The following is a 20,731-nucleotide window of genomic DNA, read 5'->3' as shown; positions in this document are numbered from 1 at the left end:
GCATCTGTAGATAGCTTTAGGGAGTATTGACATCTTAATGATATTAAGTCTTCCAGTCCATGAACACAGGATGTCTTTCCATTTATTTAGGCCTTCTTTAATTTCTTTCAGCAAAGTTTTGTAGTTTTCAGTGTATAAGTCTTTCACCTCCTTGGTTAAACTTATTCCTAAATATTTTATCCTTTTTGATGCTATTGTAAATGGAATTGTTTTGTTAATTTCCTGTTTGGATTGTTTATTGCTAGTGTCTAAAAGCACTATTGATATTTTTGCCTTGCTATTGTGTCCTGCAACCTTGCTGAATTCATTTATTAGCTCTAATAGTTTTTAAAAATTTCTTTAGGATTTCCATATGTACAACCATGTTGTCTACAAATAGAGATGGTTTTACTTCTTCCTTTCTAATTTGAAAGCCTTTCATTCTTTTTTTTTTTTTTTTTTGCCTAATTGTTCTGGCTAGAATTTCCAGGTCTTTGTTGAGTACAAGTGGCAAAATGGACATCATTGTCTTGTACCTGATCATAGCTGGAAAGCTTTCAGTTTTTCACCATTGAGTATTAACTGTGGGTTTTTAATAAACATCCTTTATCGCATTGAATAAATTCCCTTCTATTTCTAGTTTTCTGAGTATTTCATCATGAAAATGTTGTTGGATTCTGTCAAAAGCTTTTTCTGTATCAACTGAGGTGATCATGTGTTTTTTTCCCTACTGCCTGCATCCTTAGCCACTAGGCCCAATTACCTCTCCCTCTCTCTCGCTCTCTCTCTCTCTCTCTCTCTCTATATATATATATATATAAATTCTTTAATTTTATAGCCTGCTTTTTGCACTTACATCATGAACATCTTCTCTTCATTAAAACTCACTAAAATTGTGATTTCCAATGGCTATATGTTATAATATATCTATCCTCTTGTGGACATTCCATAATTTATTTAATACTTCTGTTTTAAAATTTTCAGTATTTTTTCTGTATCTCTGTTTCTTTGGGATCAAAGTCCCTAGAACTGGAATTATTGGGCCAAAGGCAAGGAACACTAAAAGAAAAAAAAATATTTCCAACTTATTTAAAAAAAAATCACTGTGAACCTCTACCAGCTTATATCTGCCTAATCAAAGCAGTGGACATTCTCTGTGCTTGCTATTTTGTAACTCCAGGACCTCTGAGTTTGCTTTCTATCCGTCTCTGAAGTTCTTTAATCTCTACCTCTACTAAGGAGATCACTCACTGCCTTCCCTCCTTTTCAATATTTATTTTTCTTCTTGTTCCTCGATTTATGCACTTTCTATTCTTACTCTGATCGTTTTTTTAGTTCATCTGCTGAATTAGTGACTAAGCCAGTAGAGTTGAATGCAGGACATATGAAAACTTAACAGTAAAAATATTAATAAAGCACAACTGTGCATCATTACCAACTATATTTTATTTAGCTTGGGAAGAAAAGGAATCTGCAATCTGATCAGTGTTGCTTTTTGTTTTTTCTGTTTTTTCTTTATCAATATCCATTTGTGTGTTCCTGCTTGCATGTTTTTTAGGATTACCTGGAAATGTCAAAATAATCGAACTCACGCATTAAACGAATGTATAAACATTTAGTTTTAGAGAATACGAAAGAAAAGCATTTCTGTGTCTATTCATTTTCGCATTTTATTGGATTTTTCTTAACCACCTGTGTTTAAAGTAAAAACTTTGTATATAGACATCAAGCACCGACCCTACTTAAATACACACCCCACATACGCACTTTGGCAATGTCAGATAAATTTGATTTAAAAAGTAATAAAATTCTAAAAACAAGGAAACTGGGAAAAAACCCACGATCAGAATAAATACAAATGAAGACATTAGGAGATTTCATCAAGTCGCAACTAGATCAGTTTTTCTGCGCGCCCAGGAAACGTGGAAGAAAACTACAGTACCCAGAATGCTTAGAGCGCGCGTCGGCCCTCGAAACTTGCTGCTTCAGTCCCGCCTCCTTCCTTTACCGATTGGATTATCCAGTTCCGTGACTCTGGACTTCTCTTCTCCCATTGGTGCACTCTCCAGAGGTCAATTACAGAGTTTACCCTCTATTCCTTCTGGCTCAGCCGCTCTCCACCTTGTACCAAGATGGCGGCAGAAGGAGCTGGTGGGAAATACAGAAGCACAGTCAGCAAAAGCAAAGACCCCTCGGGGCTGCTCATCTCTGTGATCAGGTGAGGGAGGCAGGGTCAGGGGACGGGGGCAGCGGTTCGACCTCCGCTTTGGAAGGGAGAAGGGTTAGCTGGGTTCTACCCTGCTGACCCCTCCCTTCCCTCCTTGCCTCCCCTCAGCCCCTCCCAAGGGCCCCCACAGTTCTGCCTTTTTCTCTGGGGTTGGGCTAGAGGGAGGAGCCCGGCCTCGCAGTGTTTTCCTAATTTAGGGCCAGAGCTTCGCATTAGGGTCCCGGGGCCCTAAAAGCACACTGTTTGGGACTTGGTAGAGAAAGCCAGGTGTGTTCACTTATTCATACATTTACTGATTGATTGCTTTCAGCACCGCTCATTGTGGAAGGCATCTTGTTCCCTGGGCTTCTGGGTGTCAGGCCCTGAAGTCCGGAGACTCCTGTCACGAGTTGCAGACTGTGTTCTCACACGTTGGACACCTCCAACCACCTGTGAATGGCCACAGCCTCAAATACGAGAGCTTGTAGTGAGCTGGTAGAAGGGCTGTGGGTTTGAAAGCACACATCCGTGTTTGATTTCTGTTCTGCCTTCCTATCCCGATCTAGTCTTTAAAAAACAAAACAAAACAAATTTCACGTTATCCTCTATGCATATCATTTTCCCAGACTATATATGGTGGGAGTAGGAGTGGTCGACCTTTTAGAGGCTCTTTTTTCTTTAAGTGAAATAAATTATAAGGGTGGAGAACCCTTTCAAACCCATTTCAATAAAATGAAAATAAAAAGAACGGAGGATGCATATCTCTTGTTAGTAAATTGTTCTGACTCTGAAGTTGCTGCTTTATCTGTCTGTTCAGTTTGTATTCTTTGCGTTACCCGTCTTGCAACATTGTATTCATGATTACCTCCTCTTATCCTTAACCTCTACTTCAAATTCTCTCTCAAAGACTGTAGCTTTCCTGGTTGCTTTGGCAACAAGCCTCAAAAAGGAAAACCATTTTAGGCTCATGTTTATAAAATCTGAGCATCCCTGAAGATGTATCTGGTACGTGCCAGTTCTCTTCCGTGTTTCCTTGGACCTGTCATTTTGTCACAAAATAAATTACTTGCTAGTGATAGAGTCCACTGTCCTTTGAAAAGTTTGAATAGTTTAGCTTTATCTTTTTGTATCAACGAGCAGTTGTTTTTCCTATTTGGATAGTGAATGTTAAAAATTCTCCTTCAATTCCGTCCTGATACGTAACAGGTGTCATTTCTATACTACATTATGTATTAGCATAACACTATATTTTCATATTCATCCTATTAGCAATAAACAGTATTTATTGTTACAAGCATCTTTTAAATGGAAAAAAGACAATAGGTGGATAAGGGTTTGACCTGAGGACAGGGTAGGAGTATATATGGGGAATAACCAAATCTCATCACTATTTGCAGCCATGGTACCAAATAGTTAAATGATTAATTTGTTAGAGGGATAGTCCACTTTAAAGCATTTAAAAGTCAAAATGATTTAAAGAAGTATAGTGTAATTGTAATGGGAGTGTTACATTTGGTGGATGGGTTATTTAAGTGCCTTGAGACTCATAAATGAAATTCTTAACCATTTATAAAATACTGAATAAAAATATTTCAGGAGGGTCAGCTGTTTCAAAGGGTGGACTATGGGGTTTTGCAGAAGAGGTTCTGTTGTGATGCCGTGCTTTGATGAGGGGATGCATGGTGTTTGGGACTGCGTCTTTTGGAGGCTGCTGTTAACCACAGCTTTTGGTTTTAAGTTTTGCCCCTGGCCCTTTAAAATGGAACTAATTGGGTGGACAGAGTCCTAATTACCTGCCGATGTACTATTTGGACACACAAGGTACCCACACAGCATTTTCCTACTTTTCTGTTGATTCACCCCCCACCCCAACCTTTTGTTTGGTGTGAAGTTGGGCAGGCAGCCCTTCTAAACAGGAAACAAGCAAGATGGCATTTTGGAGATGTTATTTTATTTTTGTGAGGTCTTGTCAGGTTTTTAATTGGGAAATGTGTCTACCACTTACTGTTAGGTGATTTACTTCCCAATTACATGTGACTCTCTTCTCTTTATGAGTTGGCCTTTAATAGCTGGTTTAATTTGGAAGACAGACTTGGGCTGTGACTTGAGGAGACCTCATTGAAACCTCGGAGCGGAGCTTTTGTGGACAGACTCCGCTCACAGATGTCAAGGAGGTTGGAAGGCAGTTAAAGGCTCACATGGTCATCAACTTTTATGTCTTCACAGAAGTTGGCGTTTCAAAAACTTGGTAAATCCTTTATGGTAGACACCTGTTAAATCTCCTTCCTCCTCAGAGTATTTTGGTCAGCCCTGTATTTAATTCAAAGTAAACTTTGATGAAGGAGTCCACGTTTTGATCAGAACTTTGAACAAACAGCTTTGAGGTCCACGCCACAGACTGTGGCAGGAAGGGAGTGTGGTCACTGTTCAGAGCAGAGTCCTCAGAGTCCTCGGAGTCCTCGGAGTCGTGAGGGGATTAGTGTTGATGGAGAGGAGCACTAACTCCTCTCCATCTGAGCCTGTCTCATGATGGTTTTTAGGATTTCCAGCTCTCTTTGTACCCTGGGGAGTCTTGACTCTAGTGATGCAGTACTGTTTGAAAATTACTGTTGGTATATCTGGAAACTAAACACGTATAAACTTTCTGGAAGCCCTGGGGCATCTGGAAGCATATATGGATGTAAGGGGCAAAAGAATTCCCATTTTTCTGGCTAAACGCACAGAATTGATACCTTGGGAACCCGTGTCTAAGTTTCTAACCTCGTGTAATTTTTAGCATTGAAATTTCTTAAAGGCTTTGAGGTATATAGTTTTAATTTGGGGTGATAACGATCAGGTTTTTTCCAGGCCATTTCTTATAGATAAATGTTGTCAGAGTCTTCAGTGGGAGGTTCGGTATAGGTAGTAGAGCCTTACTGTATTATCCATGTAAAGTGACCTTGGACTCATTACTTAAAAACCCCTGTGTCTTAGTTTGTCATTTGTAAAACGGGATAATCATACAATGTGCTCTGGGTTTTCAAAAAATTAAATAAGAGTATGTAAAAGTGCCTCACAGTTTGGCACAGAGAAGGCACCCAAATGTTCATTTCCTCCTTTCCAGGAGCCTCAGCTTCTCTGGTTAGAAAGTTGATTTGAGTAAGTTTGCCAGATAGCAACCAGGATATAATTTTCCGTCAGAAATATCCTTGCTATGTTGACTAGAATGTTTGATGCCAGTTGACAGAATGTTCTCTTTGTAACTAAGAAACCTTGTATAGCTGACTTAAGATGGTAATTCTTTGATAATTTGAGACTCAGCTAAAGAAGCTAGATTTAAATATATCTATGCTTATGTGTGTATAAGAAACATGTAAAATATGAACAGACATAAAATGTAAAACATTTATTAAAGATAAAAAGACTATAAACAAGCAAACCGAAGGGACCATGGTCTCTTTGCCTAGATAACCCTCGTTGCCATTAAAAAATTATATATGTGATTTTCTAAAATTATATGCATAATTTTTAAAAATTAGTTACATATTTAGAAAATTCAGATATTTCAAGAGGTACAAAATAAAAAGTAGACTTTCCCCCCTGTTCGTCTCCCTCCTGAAACATACCCCTTTTAAGTGTCCTGAGGGAAATATAAGACTGTATTTAAGTATGTGTGAATGTATAATCTTTAAACAAAATAATATATATTCTTTAATGTATTAATATCTAATATTGTTTATGAGTTTATATGCACTTAAGGAATATTCATAAAAATTATATATTCTATGTGCTTTAAACAAATGGGATCATACTATGTGCACTTTTGCACCTTTGTTCATTTGTTTTTCTTTATCTTGGAGATCTTTCCTAGCAGCACACGTTGATCTTATTCATTGTTTTTAGTGTCTAGGTAGTATTCTGTCACATGGATACACCATAGTCTATTTAATTGGTGGCCCATACCCCCCCACTTTTTAACACATACTTTTGGTTTTATTTTTTGTTCTGTTAAAAATATGTTGCAATGAGCATTCTTGTACATTGGGCAGTATATCCATGGTGTAAGTCCATGGCAGTGGCAAGAGAATAGCTGATTTAGAGTATATGTGCATTTTGTGTTTTGACAGAGCCAAAATGTCCTCCAGAAAGACGGTAATTGACATCCCCACAAGTGGTGTATTAGAGTACCTGTTTTCCCGTGCTCTTGCCAGAAACCGAGTATTTTTGATGATTGTCTCTGTTAACTCTCCTCTACTGCATGATTAAGAGGGAAGTGTTTACCCCACTGTCATTTAGACAGTGTTGTTGCATGTATGTGGATATATGTGATTTGAAAATATTTTTTCCTGGTCTGTGGCTTTTCTTCTTATTCTCTAGGCAGAGAATTCGTCTTGTCCAGAGCAGAAGTTTTTAATCTTAGTAAAATCCAGCTTATCACTTGTTTCTTTCACGGATGGTGTGTAGCTAAAAAGTCATTGCTGTACCCAAGGTCATCTCAGTTTTCTCCTATGCTAACTTCTAGGTGTTTGATATTTAGGTCTCATACTCATTTTGAATTAATTTTTGTGAAGGCTGTAAGATCTCTGTCTAGATTGATTTTTATTTTGGTGACTGTCCAGTTGTTCTCACACCATTTGTTGAAAAGATTATCTTTTCTCCATTGTTGGATATATGTGAGATCTTCACCAACATTCTATGCTTTTTGTTCTCTTTCTATGCACACTTGTCATTGCAACTTTTCCCATTTTCCTTTATAAAAATCGTATCACATAGACTTGTTAAAAAAAAGTCATCAAAGAGAAACATTGTCCAAAAATCCTGTTTCCCAAAATACTGTTTTTGTTTTTAAGGTTTTTGTGTGGATCCTGCCCAGGTACCTACAGGACTTAACGGTTGTAATTATAACAAAGTTAACACTTTTTTTAGCATAACAAAAGAATATAAATATCTTCGAATATTTTTAAAGTGGTAGAAAATTACAGAGAAGGAAATATAAGTTACTCATATTCACCCAGAATTAACCATCGTTAATAACTTTGCTTTCAGCTTTTAAAAATCATTGCATTATTATAAAAATAGTACATACTCATTATAAAGTATTCAAACAATGGAAATGCAGAAAAATGTGAAGATGTAAGTAAAAAATATTTTTCCAAACTTTATCCTCCATAAGTTACCATCATTGATATTAGGTGAGCCTAATTTTAGATCTCTCTCTGTGTGTGTCTCTCTCTCTGTATGAGATGTTGGATGGATAGATAGAAATATTTTAAAAGATAAATATGGGATCTTACTCTGTGTGCTAAACTTAACACGATAACTTAATGTCTCCGTTTTTAAGGTATACATACATATAGTAAAGTGCACACATATTAAGTATATGGCTTAATGAATTTTTGCCTGTGTAACCAGTACTTGTGTCAAGATAGAGAACACTTCCAGCATCCCTGTCAATTTTTTTCCAGTTCAGTTTTTTTGTAAGGATATCCTGTGGTTCCAACACCATTTGTTTAAAAGACTTCTTTTTTCACTGAATTTCTTTGGCACCTCTGTCAAAAATCCGGTGGCCAGTGTGGAGCTGTCAATATTTCTTGACTCTCTAGTGTGTTCCATTCATCTGTTTATCTTAATGACAGTTCTACACAGTCTTGTTTACTGCTTTTATAAGTCTTGGAGACAGATAGTGTAAGCTTTCCAACTCTTCTACTTTTTCAAAGTTTTTTTGGCCATTCTAGGTCCTTTGCATTTCCATATCAATTTTAGAATTAGCTAATCAATTTCTCGAATAAAACCTGCTGGGATGTTGGTTGGGATTGCATTGAATGTCCTGATTAATATGGGATAATTGACGTCTTAACAATATGAGTTTTCTGATCCATGAACAGGGTATCTCTCTCCACTTAACTCCTCTTAGCAATTTTTTTGTAGATTTGAATGTGTAAGTCCACGTATTGTTTGTCAGATTTACCTTTAAGTAGTTTAAGACACTTCAAGTTGTCCCACAGCTCACTGAACGCTGATGTTCTCCCCCCGCCCCCTTTTATTTTTTTGGTATTTTTTTCTTGGTGAGTTTTTATTTTTTGGTATAGTTTCTGTTGCTGTGTGTTAAAGTTCACTAATCTTTTCTGCAATTCCTAATCTGCTGTTAATTCCATGTAATGTAATTTTTATTAGATTGTGGTTTTGCTCTCTAAGAAGTTTGATTTGGGTATTTAAAAAAATATCTTCAGTCTTTCCTATAGCTTCTTGAACATGGAATACAGGTGTTATAACTGTTTAAATGTTCTTTGCTAATTTTATCATCTGTTGTCATTTTGGGGTTAGTTTTGGTTGATTAATTTCCCCTCCCCCGCCCCCCGCCCCCGTGTGCCTTGCCACTTTTTGGATGCTAGATTTTGTGAATTTTACCTTGTTGGGTACTGATATTGGATATCTTTGTTTTCCTATAAATATTCTTGAGCATTGTTCTGGGATGTGGCTGTTACTTGGAAACAGTGTGGCCCTTTAAGGTCCTGTTTTAAATTTTGCTAATTGGGAGCAGAGCAGCATTAGTTTAGGGCCATTTTGTCTCAGTACTATGGCAAAATCCTGAGTATTCCACCCAGTGCTCTGTGAGTGATGAGATTTTTCACTCTGGCTGTGTGTGATTTCAGATAATTGTGCTCGCAGTGCTTTCAGGTGGTTCTTTTTGTGGCCTTGAATAGTTTTCTACCACGCATGCTCAAGGGAAGACTCCCGGGAGCTCCTCCACAGATCGCCAGGGTGCTTTGGGTAGCTCTCTCCTCTCCGGGACTCTGCTCTGCAAATTCGAACAGCTTTCATGTCCAAGGTTTTGAAACCCGTTCTGTTTGTTGTTTCAGATGGGAGGGTAAATCTATTTCCTGTTATTTAATCCGTTCCAGCAGTAGAAGTCTATCAGTGCTTCATATTTTAAAAAATATCTCAGGATATTAATCGTCATGGGTCAAATTTTGGGTTGCCTATGCTCAGAGAGGAAGAAGGTGGTAACCAGATGTGCTAAATGAAGTTGTGGCGCGAAGGTGAGCTAGGTATCTCAGCGCTGATGGTCTTTCTGATTTTGCAGTATTTTACAGAGTATTTAATGAAACAGTTCATTTCGTATAGTACTTTTTCAGGAACTTTTCCTCCAGAACTCTTAGAAATGCCTAGGAACTAGTTTGCATCTGTTTATGTACTTATTTTAAAAAATGTAGTTCTTTTTATTTAATGCCTGTGATGGTATTGTTTATTGAGGTCTAGTGTGGCTGGTAAATGGGTTTTCTTTGGGTGACATAGTACTTAGACTCTTTCTGTTGGTGGTGGTTTTGTTTTTGTTTGCATTGGGACGCTTGCAACCTGTGCTGGCCTTTTGCAGTTTGCAGTGGTGAGCTCTGCTTCCCTATTGTCTTTTTTTGTTTGTTCGTTTGTTTTTTGCGGTACGCGGGCCTCTCACTGCCGTGGCTTCTCCCGTTGCGGAGCACAGGCTCCGGACGCGCAGGACCAGCGGCCACGGCTCACGGGCCCAGCCGCTACGCGGCATGTGGGATCCTCCCGGACCGGGGCACGAACCCGTGTCCCCTGCATCGGCAGGCTGACTCTCAACCACTGCGCCACCAGGGAAGCCACCTATTGTCGTTATTTATTTATTTGTGGCTGCATTGGGTCTTCGTCGCTGTGCACGGGCTTCTCATTGCGGTGGCTTCTGTTGTTGTGCACGGGCTTAGTTGCTCTGCGGCATGTGGGATCTTCCCGGACCAGGGCTCAAACCCCTGTCTCCTGCATTGGCAGGCGGATTCTTTTTTTTTTTCTTCCATCTTTTTTTTTTTTTTTAACATCTTTATTGGGGTATAATTGCTTTACAATGGTGTGTTAGTTTCTGCTTTATAACAAAGTGAATCAGTCATACATAAACATATGTTCCCATATGTCTTCCCTGTTGCGTCTCCCTCCCTCCCACCCTCCCCATCCCACCCCTCCAGGCTGTCACAAAGCACCGAGCCAATATCCCTGTGCCATGCGGCTGCTTCCCACTAGCTATCTACCTTACTGCGTTTGTTAGTGTGTATATGCCCATGACTCTCTCTCGGGGCAGGCGGATTCTTAACCACTGCGCCACCAGGGAAGCCCTACCCTATTGTCTTATACTCTGCTGCTCCATACGTTTTTGTTAACTGCTTTCAAGCTATGAAATGAGTTATGACCTTGGTCTTTATGGTAGCCAGTCCTTTGTGGTTTTCACCTTGAAAAACAGAGGCTCACCATTTAACAGGAAGTTATAAGGGAAAATTCTCGTGTATCATTTGACATTGTAAGAAAAATAAGTATTTCAAGATCCTTAGAAACTTTTCTGACTTTCATTTATTCTTTTAAAAGTTTTTATAAAGCCTTTGCAAAAAATACCGTGGCACATAATTCAGGTATTTTTCTGTTGGAAACTTGGTGCCTCATTGTGCTGAATATTACGGGAGACGTTATTTTGTACTCAAATGTCAGCTGAGAGCTTGTTAGAAATGTGGACTCTTAGGCGCCACCTGAACCACCTAACCTGAATCTGCTGTTTAACACGAGTCTCAGGTGAGTCTAATAAATGTTAGTTTGAGTAGCCTTTAGGACATAATTTGGGAAAATACAAGAAACCAAGTAGCATTGTTAGCTTGTTTTTAGCTGAGATAATGGTATGGCCATTTTTCTTTTTAAAAAGTACTCTTCTTGGGCTTCCCTGGTGGCGCAGTGGTTGAGTCCGCCTGCCGATGCAGTGGACACGGGTTCGTGCCCTGGTCCGGGAAGATTCTACATGCCGCTGAGTGGCTGGGCCCGTTAGCCATGGCTGCTGAGCCTGCGCGTCCGGAGCCTGTGCTCTGCAATGGGAGAGGCCACAACTGTGAGAGGCCCGCGTACCGCATTAAAAAAAAAAAAAAAACTCTTCTTAACAGATAAATACTGAAATACATAGTAAAAATGATATCACTTCTGGGATTTGCTGCAAAATAAGAAGATTGGAGTCAGTGAGAGTATAGATGAAACAAGATGGGAATGTGCTGATAATTGTTGAAGCTGGGTTTATTCAATGAATCTCTTAATTTTTGTGTTTGAAAATTTGCATAAAAATTTCACATGTGTATGTATGTTTATAATATATGTATATGCTGGGGAGAGGGAAGGTGGTGGGAATGACAAGGTTCTGTAGGTTAATAAATTGCAGAAATGCTGCGTAATATATTCCTCTTCTATCCACCCCGCTCCTACCCAGACAACCTCCCGCCCAGAGGTACCTTGTACATTAACATATTAAAGTCTCCTGAAAATGACTGTCGTTAGGAAACCTTCAATTTGTGTAACCCAGAATTTCCAAAATAGCCTATTACCACATAATGTCTATTAATATCTTATAAAACACTGTTTCTGAGGAACTCACTAGAAATCTCATTAGGGAATAGCATACATGTTTAAAATGATCGAATGCTGTAATGCGTTGTAGTAACAAACATTCCCCAGGAGGTGAAAAATGAGATGACTGAAAACGGTGCTTTAAGGACATGGGGCTTAAAATGGGAGTGAAAGAGAGGTAGGGTTTGGTTCGGTAAGGGTGGGGGAGATTTTAAGTTGACTTTGTCAACCCTGGACTGTTGTATGCTTTTGGTAGAGGTGATTTTACTTAATTTTGGTAATGGCCTTCTCTGTTGGCTACAAGATTTATACTTTTGGTCCCCACAAGTGTTTTATATAACCGAGTTAATTGAAATATAGAAAAACTGCATGTGTCAGGTGTAGTAATTGGCCCTAAGCACTGTCTGAAGGAAGATGCCAGTGAAATTTTCAATTGACTTTAAAGCAGAAATTGTTTACTGTCACTTGATATTAAGTGAATCTCTTTGTAGTGAATTAGGGGATGTTGTTTTTATGCATCAGAAAACTTTTTCAGAGGGACTTGTCATTATGAATCACTATCAATTGGGATGGGATTCGCTATCAATTGGGATGGGATTATCTTGTATTTTGTGGGATCTAATAAGACAATTCAGAAACAAGCAATTGCAACATCTAATTGAATATAATAAAATCTGATTTAAAAGTGTAATGTAGATTTGGTTATGCTTTGAGTGAAGCCATACTTATGTGATTATATAGTGATACACATCTCATATATTTAATGTGTAATTTTTTTTTTTTTACAAAACTCAGAATTATGAGTTTTTATAGTTCATTGGAAGCCTTTGTAGACGATTCTTCTTATACAAAGGGGTCTGCTTCATTTAATAGGCTTTGAAGACTACTTCTCAACTTGTTTGGTTAGGGTTCATAGTCTTAGTAAACTCTTTTCCTCCTTTTCAGTTTGTACTTTCACACTACTCAGAACTGTATTTAGTGTCCCTCCTGACATAATAGGTATATTGTTACTGTCAGGCATTTCTTAGGATGGCTGTTACATATTTTCGAAGAAAAGAAAATCTGACTCACACTGAAATAACGGCTAAGCGGATCTAATAGTGTAATCTAATATCTTCTAGTTAAAAGCAGTTTGGAAAAGAAAATAGAATTCACGTTTTCAAGAATCATGTCAGCTCTAGACTCTTTTTTTCTTGTGTTGGGATCAATAACAAAAAGGAATACTATGTTCTAGAAAGATCAGTAAGTTAATTGTTCATTTTCGTCCTACTTGGAGTGAGGTTCAGAAACTACTTAACCCTTGAATATTTGTTGAGAGTTTAAAAATACTCAGTTTGGGCCTTATGATAATATGTTAGAATATGTTGTAAAGATGACTCCTTCTGCTTTTTCCATTATGCAATTTAAAAATTTCACAAGAATTGTCCGAAAAAGAGAGAAGGTGGTACTGATTGAGGGATTCAGGTGCTTGATGAGTAAAAAGTGCAGGGGCTCAGTGACATCTAGTTTATCTGCTAAGGGGCCCACTTTGAGTACTTCCCAGAATGGGGATCACTGAGGAGATTTGATTCTTACTGTAGATTTTGATCTATAGAGCTGTAGCTTCCTGGTAAGTGATTTCTGGATATGTGGAGCCTTACTTGTAATTAGTTTCTCTGAGTTGCTTGAAGTGATTTCCATTAATTGTTTAATCTTTATCATTCCTGGAGGAGAGGTCACTGGATGCTAACAAGGAATGCCCTTAGAAGACAATTAAGCATATTAACTGTTTTCAGAAAGCCTGACTTAATGCTGATTATTCTGCAGGTGTCACCAAAATTCAGGTGTATTATGTTAAATATTTCTTATAGCAGGTTAATTAGTTATCTGAGACTCTATCAGGCAGGTAACTCTTCTTGGGGAAGAATCTGTGTTGCTGAGGTTAAGGGGGGGGATTACTGATAACATCTGTCCTGAGATTGTACCCAACCAGAATAACACCTCCTGTGTTTTATAGGGTGGTGTATTAGTCTGCTCAGGCTGCCATAACAAAATACCATAGACTGGGTGACTTAAACAACAAATTTTCTCACAGTTTTGGAGGCTAGAAGTCTAAGATCACGGTCTTGTACCATCAGGGTTGGTGTCTGGTGAGGCCTCTCTTCTTGGCTGGTAGATGGCCATCTTCTCATGTGTCCTCAGATGGCCCTTCCTCTGAGTGTGTGGGGAGGGAGAGGGCTCTCGTGTCTCTTCCTCTTTTTAGAAGGACACCAGTTCCATCGCATTAACGCCCTGCCTGTATGACCTCACTTAATTTTTTTTTTTTTTTTTGCGGTACACGGGCCTCTCACTGTTGTGGCGTCTCCCGTTGCAGAGCATAGGCTCCGGATGCGCAGGCTCAGTGGCCATGGCTCACGGGCCCAGCCGCTCCGCGGCATGTGGGATCTTCCCGGACCAGGGCACGAATCCACGTCCCCTGCATCGGCAGGCGGACTCTCAACCACTGCGCCACCAGGGAAGCCCCTCACTTAATCTTTATTACCTCTCTTCTAGGCCCTGCCTCCAAATACAGTCATGTTGGGGATTAGGGATTCAACATATGAATTTTGTGGTGGTAGGTGGTGTGTGTGTCACAATTCAGGCCATAACATATGGTACTCTGGGCACTCTTATTTGTTAAAATACACTAAAATGCTTCCAGAGTGACAGCCTGGCAATCTTGAGGCTCAGGCAAGAGCCCTGGTCAGGCTAATTTTTCACACTTGTTGTCAGTCTTACTACATGCTTTTCTGTCTTACAATGTTTAACAGTCCTCTATTAGCCCTCCAATACTGAATACTTGTACTGTGGACTCTCTTCAGAGAATTTCTGTCTGGTCAGCTTGAACTATCAAAAGGCTTGCTCAGAGGAGGAAGTTAATGAAACATGATTTGTTCCATTTAGTCCTTTAAATTCCCTAAATTCTATTCTTAGATTAAAATCATTGGAAAGCTTAATACTTTGGACTATATTCAGAGTCTTTGAAAATCTCTTAGGTCCGAGTTGTGTTTTAATGTTACGTTCTTGAAGGGACTTATAAGAAATGACCGTGTAAAATTCATTACTTTGTTTTTAGAAGGTTGTTGAGGACATTGGTCACTATATTGTGTAATGTCTTCTTGTTTTATTTTTATTTAAAATTTTTTTTATTTTGGGCCGTGTTGGGTCTTCATTGCTGCACGCAGGCTTTCTCTAGTTGCTGCACGTGGGGGCTACTCTTCGTTGTGGTGTGTGGGCTTCTCGCTGCGGTGGCTTCTTGTTGTGGAGTGCAGGCTCTAGGCACACAGGCCTCAGTAGTTGTGGCACGAGGGCTTCAGTAGTTGTGGCTCTCAGGCTCTAGAGCATAGGTTCAGTAGTTGTGGTGCACGGGCTTAGTTGCTCCGTGGCATGTGGGATCTTCCCGGACCAGGGCTTGAACCTGTGTCCCCTGCATTGGCAGGTGGATTCTTAACTGCTGTGCCACCAGGGAAGTCCATGTCTTCTTGTTTTAAGTGAAAGTTTTTTTTTTGTTTTTAGAATTTAGTATTAAAGTTTGCTTGCTTAGAGCAACTGGAATCTGTCTTTTTGAGAATGGGAATTATATATAATTGGCTAGGGTTCTCTTTTTGCATCGGCTACTAGGAACCCCAAAGTTAAATTGGGGGCTCATTTCATACATGCTGCGTTTGTCCGTATGACCTGTGTACCTGTGTTTTACACTTACATGGCATTGTTGTCCTGCTTGTCTTCAACTAGTTCCTCTTTCTCATTTGTATTGTCCACATTCTTGTATATACAAACCATCTCAGATCTTTTTTGGAAAGAACTGGGATAGAATTGAAATGAAACTTGAAAGTAAATATTGTTACTCATTATTCGCCATTAACTGTTGGTTGAAAGCTGTTATTCTTTTCTTTGGTGCTAACTCCCAGGTGACTTCAGAGAACACTTTTAGAGTAGAAGCCCGCAAAGCTGTCCTGATGTGGCTCCCGACTTCCTCTCTGACCTCGTCTCCTATCATTGTCATCCGTCCTCCCTTCTCTAAAGCCACATTGACTTCTTGACCATTCCTTTTTCCTTGAACAGGCCAGACGTGTCCTACTTCAGGGCCTTTGTGTCTTCTCTTGTCTCTGGGATCAGTTTACCCAGGTAGTGCCAGCCGCACCCCTCCTGCTCCCTCCGTCTTTCTAGAAAGCTCTGTTCAAATGGCATCTTGATCTGAGAAACCATTCCTGGCCTTCTTGTGTAAAAGAGTCTCCCTGCCCCCTACCCTGCCCTCGTTTTCCCATAGCTGCTCCCTCACTCTCCCAGCCTCCGTGTGTTGTATGCCTGTTTCCCCCACTAGACCAGGGTGTGAGCTTCATGAGGGAGGGATTGGTTTATATTCACAGCTGTGTCTCTAGCCACTTACAGCTATGCCTGCTAAGTTGTAGGTGTGTCATAACTATTTGTTCAATGACTAAATGGACTAAATAGGGTCAATGTAGCTATTGCTTGTCCTCTCCTACAGATTTTTGAACTGACATTTATTTGTGTGAGATAGTCTAGTTGCAGTTGTTCCTTAAGGCAGGTGACTGCCCTCCATGACCTCTTCAGGTCCTGCATCTTGCTGCTGCTCATTATTTAGCTTTTCTAAGCTCTTAATGTACCAGGCACCATAAGAATATAGAGAAAAGGTCTGATCTCAGTTCATAAACATCCTCAGGAATTTTCCACTGGGGGAGGCTTTAGGGGATTTGGGCTAACAATGTTGTGATGCACAAATGATTGATTTGTTCCTAATAACGTGTCAGCCCACGCATTGAGGGTACCTTATATTTTACAGAGCACATTCACACACTTGTCCAATCCTCACGATAACCTGGTGAGGCAGGTTCTCTTACCTTGTCTGTTTGACAAGGAAAGAAACAGGCCCAGACATGTTAAGTGACTTGCCCAGGGTCAAAGAGCTTGAAAGTTGCAGACGCCTCATGTTTGACATTATTTGGTCAGAAGCAAGACACTTCTGCTGTATTCCTAATGGTAGTATTCTAGATTTGTTTTTTTCATCGTATTCTGCCTTTGACTGGAGGTTATTGTTTCTCTTGAGTGATAGGTTACCTTTGGGTGACTAACCCTGTTTTCATAGGTGTGCTTTTTCTTTTATTTGATCTTGCTTTTGTCTTTTTTAAAGAGTAATACCGACTTTTGTGTACTTTCTCCTGTCTGGACTCCATTACTCTATTAAGTCCAAAGTGAAAGCAAAATTGTTCCATAGAAGGAGCCAGTTATCAGTGACTAGTTATTTTCCTTTCAAAACACTTGACCGGCTACACTGAAATACAGAAGCTGGTATCAAAAAGGAACCTGACAAATTTCATTTTAGACCTGCAGGTATTTCCCCTGGGTTTTTATGCTTGTTTATAGGGCTTTCTTGGAGCTGGTGGTTGTAAATTCACTAGAACCATTTAACGTATGTGTTCCTACGAGGTGTTGTTAACAATAGCGTAGCATGGGTACCGTGGTCCTTTTAGTCCACTGGGTAAATAAATTCCTTCCTGGGATTAATTAGTCATGGTTAGTGATGTAATTCATCATGCAAATGCCAGAGCTCTGTTAGTGAAAAATTCTTAGTGATCCAGAGACGTCTGTGTCCAGCTTAACTGGAATCTACGCTTTTATGTTCATCCATGAACTTGGCAATAGTTTGTAAAGCATAATGATTTTGAGATAGGAATGGAAAAAGCTCTAAAGAATGATTCAGTAACTTGAAGGCATCTTGGGATGGCAACTTCAAATAGTTTCTCCTCTGCTCCATGTCTTCTTTTAGCTCGTGCTTTTTAAACCTTCTTGTCCAGATTCCAGACTGTTACTACTGAAGAAGCTGCCAGGTGCTCTGTTGACATCTCTAGCTGTTCACTCCTCTCTTGACATGTGGGCTGTAGCTTGATTAGGCTGCAGTCCTGCAGCTCAGGAGCTGAAGGCGGGAAAGGCCGTTTCACAGCATGTATACTGGAAAGGGCATGGGTTTTGGCGTCAAGTATACTCAGCTTTAATTTCATTTTTGATGTTAGCTGTGTGCAACTGTACCTCACTGTTCCTTTGAATCTTGATCTGTAAAAAGGTGATACTATCTCACCAGACCATTTTGAGAGTCACCTTAAATTATGTGTACAAAATAACTCATGCATTGTTTGGTGTATAATAGACATTCAGTAATTTATATCCCGTGCCTCACTTTTGACCTTCTTTTCCCAAAATGTGGGACACAGGAATGCATGTAAATTTGTGCATTTAGTTTTAAAATCTCCCAAGTAGAGGGTGAGTGAGAGCTAGATTGTCTGTCAAAGGAATCTTGGATCATTTTTGGACTCAACATTTACAAAAGAATACTGTGTAGTTTTAGGTTACATGATTAGAAATAGAGTGCCTATATTATGGGATATAAAACCTCTTCCTGTTTGGATGGTCACACCATATTAGAAGTATGTTGTGTCAGTTCTGAGTACCACATCTTGAGGCAGGTTAGGGAACCTTTTAAGAACCAGACTCTCCAGGTCTGAGGCCTGGCTCTGTTACTTAAAAGTTCTGTGCTTCAAACGCACAACTCAGTCTTCATTTGTAAGAAGAGGGGGGACAATGGCACCTACTCCACAGGTGTTGTCTGGAATAAATTATTATATATAAACCACTTAGATTAATGTAGTAAATCCTATGTGAGTGTTACCCATTTTCAAGGGAACTTCAGAAGAAAGTAACAAGGCTGGTGGGCTGCCATGTTGTGGAAGAAACAGATGAAGAAATTGGAGGTGCTGAAGGTGAGAAAAAAAACTATTGAGAGTCCTTTACCATTTAAAGAGAGACTTTATGAAAGAGGGAATAGACGTATTTTATGTTGCTGAAAAGGGTGGAACTAGGATCAATGGGTAGAAATTACAAAGAGGCTGATTTTGCTTTATGTTAATGAAAGACCTTGTAACAAGTAGAGCAGTTCAAAATTGCAGTGAATGGCTTTGTGGGCCAGTGAGGTTTCCCTTGCACAGAGGCTTAGAAGGCCGAGGAGAAGTTCCTGACCTGGCTGGCGGGGTGAGCTAGACGACAAACGTTCTCTTCTACCCTGCTCTCAGTTCAGGTCAAGTGACTTGCTTAAGGTAGGATAATCCTACACTGAATTTTGCTGCGTTTTGGTAGCATGTGTGGGAACTTTCTCCCTAGAGTCAGTCTGCTTTTATGGTTTATCATTCATTCATTGTGCAGATATTTATTGTGGGAGGCATTGTATTTCTGGTCTCACTCTGCAGAAAAGAAAACAGGTTGGAAATGAACCTTCATTTATGGTCTGCTATTGCTTGACACCATGCAGTCCCCAGAGGAACCCAATGACTTAGGTTTCATTTTTGTTGGGAGACGATTCTCCTTGGGAAGGTTGTGTTTCTGAAGTTCTTGTGAGCAAAGTACGGGTGCCCTTTGTTTTAGACTGTCAAGGATGTTTGTTTGACATGTTTGGAAAATAGAGATAACCTTTCCAGGGCAAAAGGCAGGCATGTTTACTGCCTTTAAGCAGGCATGTTTAAGCTCAGGGTTCCTCTCCAGCAACTCAGCATGTGTAGGCATCCATTTGGGCCCATCCTTCCAACGCCCATGGGACTTGGGGGCAGGGGGCCTGCTACAAATATGCTGATGCTCGTGTTACTTGCTGTGCTATGACTAATAAAGTCCTGAGCTTCTGACCCACCCGGGAGTTTTGTGACTTCCCCCAGCATCCGTGAAACTGTGGCAGGCTAACTTGTTACCTTCTAAGTAGGATAAAGTCTCAGACTTCGCATTTCTTGACAGTATGGAGGAGTGAAGTGGGAGGTCAAATCTCATGCCTCTCCTATAAAAAGGGAGAGGGAGGGGAGTTGCCTGGTGGTGCAATGGTTAAGAATCTGCCTGCCAATGCAGGGGACACGGGTTCGAGCCCTGATCTGGGAAGATCCCACATGCTGTGGAGCAACTAAGCCCGTGTGCCACAACTACTGAGCCTGAGCTCTAGAGCCCTCGAGCCACAACTGCTGAGCCCACATGCCACAACTACTGAAGCCCGAGCGCCTAGAGCCCATGCTCTGCAGCAAGAGAAGCCACAGCAATGAGAAGCTGCACACTGCAACAAAGAGTAGCCCCCTCTCGCCACAACTAGAGAAAGCCGCGTGCAGCAACGAAAACCCAATACGGCCAAAAATAAATAATAAATAAATTTATAAAAGAAAAAAAGGAGAGGGAGGATAACCACAGGACCCACTCCAGTGGGCTGTTCTGAGGATTAAACATACTTTCTATAAAATGTGCAGCCTCTAGATATTAGTGGCTATTATTGCTGCCTTCCTTTTCTCTAATTAAAAAAGAACTCTCAGAGTTCTCCTATGTAAGTATATTTGACTAAAGGCAAAATGTCATTCAGCCCAGTTTACATCAAGAGGATAAATTTCAAATGTGGGGCAAACATGGCACAGGCTATTTCCTTATATAAATATTTTCTCTGAAAATGAAAATAGGAGCTAAAACCCCCTATAGGCCCATCTTTCTCATCTTCATTTTAGTAACCCTTTCTGTTTTCTAAGTAATTTCTAATGCCATGGTAATGTGTTACAGTGACCACTGATGCCCGAGAAGGTGTCCTCTCTCTCAGCCTGACATCTTCCTTGATGGTAATTCTACTAGTTAATGTAAACAATGTGAAATGCTTGGCATGTTTCCTCCCACAAACGGTGGTGGGGAGGAAATCATGCAAAGCGTCATAAAGATGGCAAACTGATCCAGTGTAGCTTTGAAAAGTCTGTGGCCATTGGCTGTGAAAGAGGGGAAATGATAGTTCAATATCTGGGAACTCTTCCCTTTGGGACACTTGATGAATTGAAGGCATTTTCTGACTGTGCTTTACTTTAGATTAACAGCCTGGAAGGTTTCAGATTTAAAGAGCAAAGTTATATATCACGGAAACAACAGGATGATATGCTTAGCCACCCTGTAGCCAAATACTGCAAGTAGTATTGGTAGCTCTCTCTTTGAAACCAAATTCCCCCTAAGTTCTCTACTCTGACTTACTTTATTAGTCAAATGCTTGTGTGGTATTTTCTACCTGAAAGTAAGCTTGGAGGTAGTCTGGTGTAGGCTTAGCAGTTGACAGAGGACACAGGATCTGGCATGGTAAAGGCCTTCCTTCAA

At 40.0% G+C, this 20,731-nt stretch overlaps 1 protein-coding gene across 3 annotated transcripts in view; it reads left to right on the top strand.

The window, feature by feature from the left end:
- The first annotated feature begins 2,086 nt into the window (after positions 1–2,086).
- EXOC4 (exocyst complex component 4) overlaps positions 2,087–20,731 on the top strand; it is an 815,814-nt gene continuing 797,169 nt past the window's right edge. For all 3 annotated transcript variants that reach the window (XR_009541913.1, XM_060156642.1, XM_060156644.1), the window contains exon 1: positions 2,087–2,197. Coding sequence is in view for 2 of the 3 variants with exons in the window: in XM_060156642.1 (XP_060012625.1) it covers positions 2,112–2,197 (86 nt within the window). In the remaining variant the exon portion in view is untranslated. The remainder of the gene's footprint in view (positions 2,198–20,731) is intronic.

The sequence above is a fragment of the Lagenorhynchus albirostris genome, chromosome 8, assembly GCF_949774975.1.
Source record: "Lagenorhynchus albirostris chromosome 8, mLagAlb1.1, whole genome shotgun sequence".
Classification (NCBI taxonomy): Eukaryota; Metazoa; Chordata; class Mammalia; order Artiodactyla; family Delphinidae; genus Lagenorhynchus; species Lagenorhynchus albirostris.
This window is presented reverse-complemented; position numbering and strand designations above follow the sequence as displayed.